The sequence below is a fragment of the Triticum aestivum genome, chromosome 6A (genome assembly GCF_018294505.1).
Source record: "Triticum aestivum cultivar Chinese Spring chromosome 6A, IWGSC CS RefSeq v2.1, whole genome shotgun sequence".
NCBI classification, from domain to species: Eukaryota; Viridiplantae; Streptophyta; class Magnoliopsida; order Poales; family Poaceae; genus Triticum; species Triticum aestivum.
Window position 1 is genome coordinate 1,228,845 of NC_057809.1, and position 9,738 is coordinate 1,238,582.

The following is a 9,738-nucleotide window of genomic DNA, read 5'->3' on the forward strand; positions in this document are numbered from 1 at the left end:
CGGGATTAACTGAATTATTGACATCGTAGTTCAACCGATAATGATCTTTGTTGAATATATGGGAATCAATACGGGCATCCAGGTCCCGTCATTGATTATTGATCGGAGAGGAGTCTCGGTCATGTTTACATGATTCTCGAACCCGTAGGGTCGCACGCTTAACGTTCGGTAGCGCTAGGGTAGTATTGAGATATTAATAGTGGAAAGTCTGAAGGTTGGTCGGAGTCCCAGATGGGATCCGAGACATCACGAGGAGATCCAGAATGGTCTAGAGATAAAGATTCATACATGGAAAGTTGTTTTCAGGGTTCCGTAAAAAATTATGGTTTTTCGGTATTGTACCAGGAAGGTTCTAGAAGGTTCCGAAGTGGTGCCCACCTGCATGTTGGACCCACATGAACATGGTAGTGGGGAAAGTCCCCACACTCCTGGTCTAGGCGCACCAAGATCTTCCCATAAAAGGAATAGTATCGTATCCCGAAGGGATATGATCAGGATCCCTAAAAAAGAAGATAGCGATCCGTGGGGAAGGAAAGGAGGGATCCCCCCCCCCCTCGGCAAACAATCATAGGGCCTTGGAGGGAAAGCCACCAGCCCCCTCCACACCTATATAAAGGTGGGGAGGCATTGGGGGAAGCAACCCTTCGAACCTTGCCCGTCTACCTCCTCCACTTTGCGTAGACGCTTGGCGAAGCCCTGCCGGAATTCCGCTGCCACCACCATCACCACGCAGTTGTATTGGTTCAGATCCCATATACCTCCTCCCCCTCACTTGCTAGATCAAGGAGAGGACGCCGCCGAGCCGTACGTGTGTTAAACTCGGAGGTGGCGTCTGTTCAGCACTAGATCGGATCGGATCACGGTTGGATCGTGAAGAGTACGACTACATGAACTGTGTTACGACGGTAACACTTTTGGTCTACGAGGTTATGTAGACACAGTCCACTCTCATAGTTATGCATCTCCTAGATTCGATCTTGGGTGTCCGTATGATTTTTTTTATTTTCATGCTTCGTTTCCCATCAGTTTTCTAGTATAACCTCTAGATATTTAGAACATAACATTAATTGATAATCCGTTGTATAATATGAATTTTTGTTTTCTCTAAATGACATGTATGGTGCAAAATATATCTCACATATCAATGACTATACATTCCATAGAAGCGGCAACAGTAGGGGACACCATGACAGACGTCATGCCATCGTGCAGATGCCACAACTTCTTCCTCGGTGGCTGCCAACAATGTGACCTAGTCATACCATCGCATGTAGGCCCAGAGAACTATGACACATGACAACTTACTTTGCTATTGGTTGTGGCTACTTGTCTTTGCTGTTCTGGGATTATCTTAGCACGCTTCAGAGAATAGGCAATTGACGAATGGCTCGCGCTTGTCTGACTCAAAGCTCATTCTTACACGCGGTTCAGTTGTCTCGAGCAGATCATCCTGCGTTGGATTGTCCCATATATGGGATGACAACCCCTCCCAGTCCGTATCCATGAGATCCTCCACCCCAGAGTGGGATTCGTGCTCAATGCCATTAAGCCCACTAGCTGGCATGTTGATGCTTGACAGCAGGGCCTCCATTTTACTGTCGTCCTTCAAAATCCCAATCCCATTCATTGAGTTGTTTGCTTCCGTGAGCCCAATCCGATCTACCATGCAGTTCGGCCTCGGCACAACGCCATTCCGATCTTCAGGGTCCACCAGAATGGGCTCCTCGCTGTAGCGCTCACCAGAAGTGCGGCTGACACTCATGTTGTTGATGCGATCATTCTGCTCCAAGTAGCCTTCAGGTAGCCTTGATGTTGATGATATGGCACCAACTAGGCTAGATACATCATTCACATTAGTGAGCTCAGGCACTGGCGGCTTCTTTGTCTTGTTCCTTGGCGACTTACCAGGCGCCCGCATTCCTCGCCACTTGTTGATGTGGATGGTTATGGTGGTTTCCTTGCCGGTGGTGTACGCCCGTCGGAAGCTGTGGATTTGCCGGCTAAGATGCGAGTTCCAGTAGTTCTTGATCTCGTTGTCAGTCCGCCCAGACAGTTGTCTGGCGATCAACGACCACACACAGTTCAACATGGTCTTGCTCATCAGTCACATATATTTAAAGGTCGCATGTAAAGGCAAATGGGGATACCAACACATGAAGGCGACCAGAAGGGCTAGAATATGTAGTAAAATGCAAAAAGCTTAAAGAAAATAATATGAGACTGGTTAGAGTAGCTTGGGATATATCTGGCCTGGACCGTATCGAGTTTTTCATGCACCGACACCTACGCTGGAAGGACCTGACATGGTGATTACAGAAAGACCGACCATTGCCTGCCCGCCCCGAGACTGTATCGGAGTAGTATCTCTACTCCTAAAGGAGGAGTTCATAGGTCGTTTGGTTGGTTCGAACACAACCATTAATGTGGAAATACTTTGGAAACGGAGTGCCGAATAAATTTGTAAATCAAGTAATCTCTACTCCTAAAAGGGGAGTTCATAGGTCATTTGGTTGGTTTACACGCAACCATTAATGCAGAAATATTTTAGAAACAGAGTACCGAATCAATTTGTAAATGAAGTCATTAATATAATTAATTACCAGATTGTTAATTATATGCACAATTAATTAGGTCCATTTAAATAGGGATTTTTGGCGCGGAATTAATTTGAAAACTGAGTAATTAATACAATTCAATAGTAATTTATTAGGCCCGATAGATAAATAGATGTAGGAATTTTTCCAATTAGACTGGCAATTAATTAGTCAGGCATCTCTACTCCTAAAGGGCGAGTTCGTAGGTCATCTGGTTGGTTCACACGCAACCATGAATGTGGAAATACTTTGGAAACCAAGTGCCGAATCAATTTGTAAATCAAGACATTAATGTAATTAATAACACGATTGTTAATTATGTGTGCAATTAATTAGGTTCATTTAAGTAGGGAATTTTCAGGTGGAATGAATTTGAAAACAGAGTCATTAATGAAATTAACTAGTAATTAATTAGGCAGACAGTTTATTAGGCCTACAAATAATTGGAAGTACGATTTTTTTTCCAATTAGACTGACAATTAATTACGTATTTAATTTGGCCTTCGGATAATTAGGCAGGCAGTTAATTAGTCCTGCAATTAATTTATTCGGCAAACAATTAATCATGTCCAACGAATTTGATAGCCCTCATAGGCCAGGATGGCCAGCGGGCTCTCACGGAAATTGTTTCATACTTGCTTTGGCAGATGCTTATTCAGAAATAATAGGTAATTAAGAATTCCAAAAGTGCGCCATATATTTGAGAACACGCCTTTCTAAAAGAAAGACCCAGAAAAAATCAAATATTACTCAATGACAAATCACAAATCCCTCCCACAATACATTTATTATTATCAATATTTATATTATTAACAGACAATCAGAAGTTTCCTATAATGCAACGAAAATAACATATCTTTTCTATATGTGCATGCCATGCGCAACACCATGGAGGATGCCATGGTCGGACCTGATGCCAGTACCATGATCAACAATGCCCGGGCGTGAAGCATGGCGTCGAGGACTACCATGGTGGAAGGTGGGCTGTCGGACCGCCATGTACATGCGTTTGTGGACGCAGTCATATTATATTTCTTGTCAAACAAAGAGAGAGCTAGGCATACTATATTCTTAAATCAAGTGTGTCCATATAAATGTCAAAGATTCATTAAGGAAGTGTGTCCTACAATACTCAGTAGGCCTTGTAGTAATGAATCCACTGCAAAAATTGTCTTGACCACCAAGGTTCAACCAAAAAATATAAGAGGCGCGTTAAATGTTTGATAACTCTATAATCAAAGGGAAAATTTGCGTAGTCCTCGTTCTTGGCAGTCATTCATGCGAAAGTAATTTGGAAATCGAGCGCTGAATCAATTTGGAAATAAAACCATTAATGCAATTACTTAGGTCCATTTACATTTGAATTGTTTTTGCACTAAATAAATTTGGGAACCGAGTCATTAATGTAATTACTTAATTAGGTAGACAATTAATTATGCCTAAATATAATTAGAAGTAGGCTACTTTCCTAATTGTTTGTAAAGATAATTAGGTGGGCAGTCAATTTTTCGCATGAAATCAATTTGGGAACCGAGTCATTACTGTAATTAATTAATTAGGTCCACACGTTGACAAGTTGCTGAACTGTTCATGGACAACATGACAATACATTTGTTAGGTAGTTCATGCTATAGTAGAAAGGAAGAGTGTTCCAGGGGCAAGAAGGAAAAAGAACTAAAGCGGCCAAATAGTCCGTGGTTTTGGTCAAGGAAAGAGTGTTCTAAGAGATAATTAGGAACGAGAACTAAAACTGGCAACGAATAAGGAAAAAGAAGATTATGCGTCATTGACGAATGCAGTAATGTTGACGTGGTGCCGGTTGACGCCAAAGAAATGGGTTTTTGAAGAGGCTAGGAATAGATGACGTATGGAAGGACGTGGAAGAGAAGAACGACAAGTATCCCTTCTAGCACTGAATGGTGTGTGGGCTTGTGGTGGATATTTTTGGAGAGTAGGAATACTTTCAGGTTGGCACAGGCCTTCCACGTCAGTGTGCATTTGCAAAGTTGAATGGACCTTTAAGAACGATCTCTTCAGTTATTTGTTGTTTTGTGTCAATAGTATATGTTAGTTTAACCCACTCCATTATATTGTAAGTATGAAATTTTTCATCCTTGTTACAATGCACGGCATCCGGTTTTAAAGGAAAGGGCTCCAGCGAGAACTGTCCCATTACGGCAGGAAACCAAGCGGGAAGGGGTGGATCCGAAGGAAAATGGAAGGGTGCATCGTGGGTGTGTTTTTTGCGTTGGCCCCGCGTGTTGATGATAACATAAAGGATAGTCCGGACAACCATATTTATCCCTCATATATGATCCTGTTTTAGTGTAGCCCAGACTGTCCAGACGATAGTTGAATCTCGGAAAGCCTACTGGACGCCCGCTTGATGCCAAACACGCCCAGACGTATGAGGGGGAAATGAGCATCAGCCTTGGAGATACTTTAATTATTTGTTTGATTCATTTATATACATTATAGCCCATACTAACATATGGGCATTCTACTAGTAACTATTATTCTACTAGCTCTATTTAGGATGGGTTCTATACCATCAATCCTGCATACACTAGCATGTTGTTTGTCATTGTTCCTCAAATTCTTGGGCTCAACGGTAGGTGTTGCTCTTCAAATGCAATTGGGCAAAGATATCATATATACCCCGCCACAACTTCTGCCATTGAACACGTGCCATTCTAAAAGTACCGAAACTAATCGGTGACAGGAACCCGACGTGTTCTACCATGCAATTCGGCGGAGATAGCCTAGGACTCGAGGATGAAATGTTCGTCTCCGACACTGATTGGGAAGCTCTTTACCACATCCTGATGTTTCTTGACTGGTACAGTTAAACTGACCAACATAAATCGTGCGAGCATCATCATATGGATATCCAGGACACGGGCACAGGATCATGAACCATGCAATTTCCGGCTAGAAAAGACCACTACACATTCTATATCACCAGAGTTAGGATAAATCTCATGTTCGGCATCGCGGAACCCCAGCGCCGAGAAGTACATTGTCAAATATTGATGTTAGAAGCTGAGTCCCAGCTGGCCTCTACCAGACTACTAGGAGCTGCACCTAGTGTACACTGAGGTTTACTGAGGACGTATTGAGCACGACACATGATGGTCTCTTCTGTCCCACAAAAGTTAGAAATTATTGGTTTGGTGGACCTCCGCTTGTTTAAAAACTTGCTATTATCTAAAACATCAAATATACATATAGTATTTTTTTGGAAAAGGAGGCTTACCCCCGGCCTCTGCATCTCAAAGATGCATGCGGCCAAAATATACATATAGTATGAAAACATATAGATGTCGATATATTTTCTACAAACTTGGTCAACCTTAAGGAAGTTTGACATAGGAAAAATCTAGAAATTCAAATATTTTGAAACCAGAGAAAGTACATCACAATCTTGAATAGAGACCGATGACATGAAACATCTCATAATTAAAACATCTGCCTAGCATAAATCAGAACTAGGAAGAGGGCCATCCCCACTGGAATAATTTGTGATGAGATCGTGGCCGACTGTGAGGCTGACAAGGTTTGCTGTGCTTGGATGGACCTCTCGTGTCCTCACCCACACTATGTGAGCACACAGTGCCGGCACCCGGCTCTCCTCTCTCCGGCCTCCGCAGCCACTACCTCGACCGGATCCAGGCTGCTTGCCGCGACCCCTAGCTCCTTTGTATCCCTCAGCGCCAACCGCGACGTCACCCATCTCTCGTCATTCGTCGTAGCTACTCCCACCACGGTGAGGTCAACCAAACATGGCGATGAGGATGAGCGGGCCTAGCGTTCGCCGCCAGCTGCATGTCTTGGTCTCGACTACCCCTCCATGCACCTGAACCTTCGGATTTGGCGCTTATGTGGCCGCAACCCCAAGGCCTTGTCGCTAGCGCATCGTGGCCATCTGGTCAGCTCTGGCTTCTCGTTCGAGCATGGAGAGACCACCTACTGCCAAAGGCACATGTCCAACCACTTGGCCGAGTGTGGGACGTTTAACCGAGGAGGCAAATGGGGATGGCAGGAGGTGTAGCCACGATGCACCATGTGTCATCCAGCGTCCCAATTTCCGGCCGTGGCTCCACATCCCATCCCCGCTTGGCTTCATGGTAAATGTTGCAGAAGCCTCACTATTTGGTACTTTGCAAAGGATTGTAGGGATCCCTTCGGTGAGCCCACTATGTTGAGAACGATCATCGAACATAATTCTACTGTAACACCTGACATCTGCTCTGCTTGCTGGCAAGCCCTGTCGTGTCACCGTTATCCTGGCCCATAGCCGATCCTCATCAAACTCCAGCTCCTCATCAGTTCTACTTGCATGATACTATTTTCCATAAGGCAAACCAATTGTTTATATCCCTCCTAGCTCTGTTGCATCAGCCGAGGTTGGGTTGTAGTCTATCTTTGCCGTGCAGCCATCGCTGTTGTGCTCTGGCCTTCATGGCATTGCTTCCTTACGGCTGAAGCAAGTGGAACAACCTCTATACATGTGGTTGATTCCATGCAAGGATGGATGCTCGGGGTTGCGAGCTTCTTGGAGCAAGTGAAGTCACCTCTAGGAAGACTACCTCTTGCGTCGGGTATGGATTAGACTACTCCTGCGCAGGTTTTTTCTGCTCGTTCGGTATTTAAGGAAACCAGTCGAAAACCGGAAATTCCGGTGGCCACCAGAAAAATGTCTTACCACTCGAAAATTTTGAATATTTTGAATTTAAACGACAAAATTGTGTGAAATAGACATCATATGCATATCTATCACAACCAAGCACTTGGACTAGTCGTAGGCCTCACTACGCACCATTGGGATGTCGAAGGTTTGAGTCTCCGTTTTGCCAATATTATTGCATAACTCGAACTTATGAAAATAAATTGGTCGCGGTGCGGTAGAAGAGACTTGAACTCGCGACCTCGCCTTTGTAATAAGGCGCACTGACCAGTAGAATAGGATGGTCATTTTTACAAAGGGCTAAACACAATATATTTCAATGCTTATTGTTTTTTAATTTCATTTTCTTTCGAAAATTTTGGGCGAAAAAAATCCGAAATTCGATTTATCGGAAACCGGATATCCCCCCCCCCCCCCCCCCCCCCCGCGGAAAAATTCGGAATCGAGAAAAGAAACATTGCTTCTGCGTCACCTCCTTTGGCCGAGCTCCAAGTTGATCTTTTCATAGCATGCATGTGGTGATTTACAGCCGCTAATCCCGGCATGCTATGGAAACTTTGCCGATGCTTCATGCCTTGCCCAATGTACCAGATCCTTCGGTTGACCAGCAAGCTGTCATTATTGCGGCCTGGGCACTCCTGCCTGTGCTACAGAGCATGAGTGAGGGGCCGGTTTCGCCACCGCCAACCGAGCGTCTTAAGGTGGACTCACTTCTGCCCTTAGTTGTAGCTTGGGTCTGTACTCCGCCTCCTCTAGGTCCTAGTCGTGCAGCAATATAGATGAGGAGAGTTCTACTCCTGATGCTGCTGCAACGAACTCCATTCGGGCAGGCATGTGGTTCATGTGGGTGATGATGTTGCTGTGGTCCGAGTGCCAATGCCTAACCTCAGAGACATGTTCACAATCAAGCTTTGCCAATTCCTATCTCAATTGTATTCTCGAAAATCAAAGACGGTTGTAGGTATGTTAAAATCAAAGGCATGGAAGGACCAATGATAGGAGGGTGGCGCTCAGCCTCAATCCAACATTTGCATGAAGAGATCCAGCAAGTGCAAAGGCAAGAAGGATGGTGATAATGGGGAGGTGCAAGTGGTTTCATGATGCAGCTTTCTATGCTGCAAACATGGGCTCAGATGTGTCTGTTGTCTTTGTCGATGCATTATTCTCATCTTGCAGGCAGTCGATGGTGTTTCATTGGTGATGTTCTGACGTAATGATAGGGGGTTGCAGTAGTTCTGCGTGTGTATTTTGTGCTGTCTTTATGGTCTTTTTGATTCATATATCGGGAGTGAGCACGGGTCGAAAAAAATTGTGACGGTTTGTACTCGGCTTTCCATAAATTACGTGGGCAACTTTCTTCCTTTTACTAATGAATGAGGCAGATCTTTTGCCTTCGAAAGAAAAAGATGGAGTAAACTATGATATGAGTATACTGGTGCTGTTATCCACAGACCCATACCTGTTGCCAAGGGTCGCATGGAGTCTGACGATAAGATCGTCCTCCTCCTTAGAGAAGTTGCCCCGCCTAACCCCGCCCCTCAGGTAGTTGAGCCACCGCAGCCTGCAGCTCTTGCCACACCTTAGTAGCCCTGTATGCATACAATTGTAGCAGGAAGAGATGAACATACACGACAATTAAGTTTAAACTAATGAAGTAGTTTCTGCAGGCAAAAAAGAACAGGTAAAGGAGTCACAGCATATGCCATATTTACCCGCATTCTTGGGCAGAGACCTCCATGAGCCCTCGCCGTGCTGGGCAATATATTTTGCGAGCATGGCGTCCTCCTCCGCTGTCCATTTTCCTCGCTTCAGCCCCACCTTGTCGCAGCAAGGCCGCCTCCCCATCCTCGCAACACAATCGATTATCGATGGCACCTTGTACTATATTTGCCTCCCGAGCTCCCAAGAAATTTAATTATTAAACAAGCTAAGCTCGGGTGCCCGTTGCAGTAGACCGATATCCACGTATAAAAAGAGTTGGTGTGTGAGATCAAGGGGACGAGTTGATCCAAGACCAGGTTAGTTGGGGAGCCGGGTAATAAATAGGTGACTGTTGATTCCGAGAGCGATAGCAAGACAAGGCGCACCTCGTGATGTCGGCCGGGAGCGACCACGTTTTCCACACGCATGGACCGCCTATACACACTCGCCGGCCTCTTGCTTCCTACTCCCTCCGTCCGGTAAAAAGTGAACGTTTGGCTTTAAAATTTGTCGACAAAAGAGTGTACTTCTATCTTCCCAATGCACTTTAAAGTAGAAAAAAATATTTCTCTCTCATCACACGGTAATCAAGACCAATAAGAAGCTACACATTGTCTTCTTAATTTTTACATGCACTTAGCTCATCGGGAGTTGGTTAATTAAAGAGGGGAGAGATGATGACTTGCACTTTTCCAATGCATTTTTTTACTTCACTTCATAATTTGTCCTAAAATCTCTAGATGTTCACTCTTCACC

The 9,738-nt window shown here is 44.6% G+C and overlaps 1 protein-coding gene across 1 annotated transcript; it reads right to left on the reverse strand.

Annotated features, from left to right (window-relative positions):
* Window positions 1–1,351: 1,351 nt before the first annotated feature.
* LOC123129879 (transcription factor MYB12-like) lies at window positions 1,352–9,126 on the reverse strand. Its single transcript, XM_044549853.1, has 3 exons — window positions 8,994–9,126; window positions 8,735–8,870; window positions 1,352–2,096 (listed from the first exon to the last, which is right to left on the reverse strand). Exons 1-3 carry the CDS (start codon window positions 9,124–9,126, stop codon window positions 1,352–1,354), a joined length of 1,014 nt encoding a protein of 337 aa, XP_044405788.1.
* Window positions 9,127–9,738: the final 612 nt, after the last annotated feature.

Coding starts and splice junctions, on each gene's coding strand:
- LOC123129879 (XM_044549853.1), bottom strand. CDS start 9,126: ATGGGGAGGCGGCCTTGCTGCGACAAGGTGGGGCTGAAGCGAGGAAAA. Junction 8,871..8,993: donor GTCTCTGCCCAAGAATGCGG/GTAAATATGGCA, acceptor GTATGCATACAG/GGCTACTAAGGTGTGGCAAG. Junction 2,097..8,734: donor ACCCTTGGCAACAGGTATGG/GTCTGTGGATAA, acceptor GTGACTGATGAG/CAAGACCATGTTGAACTGTG.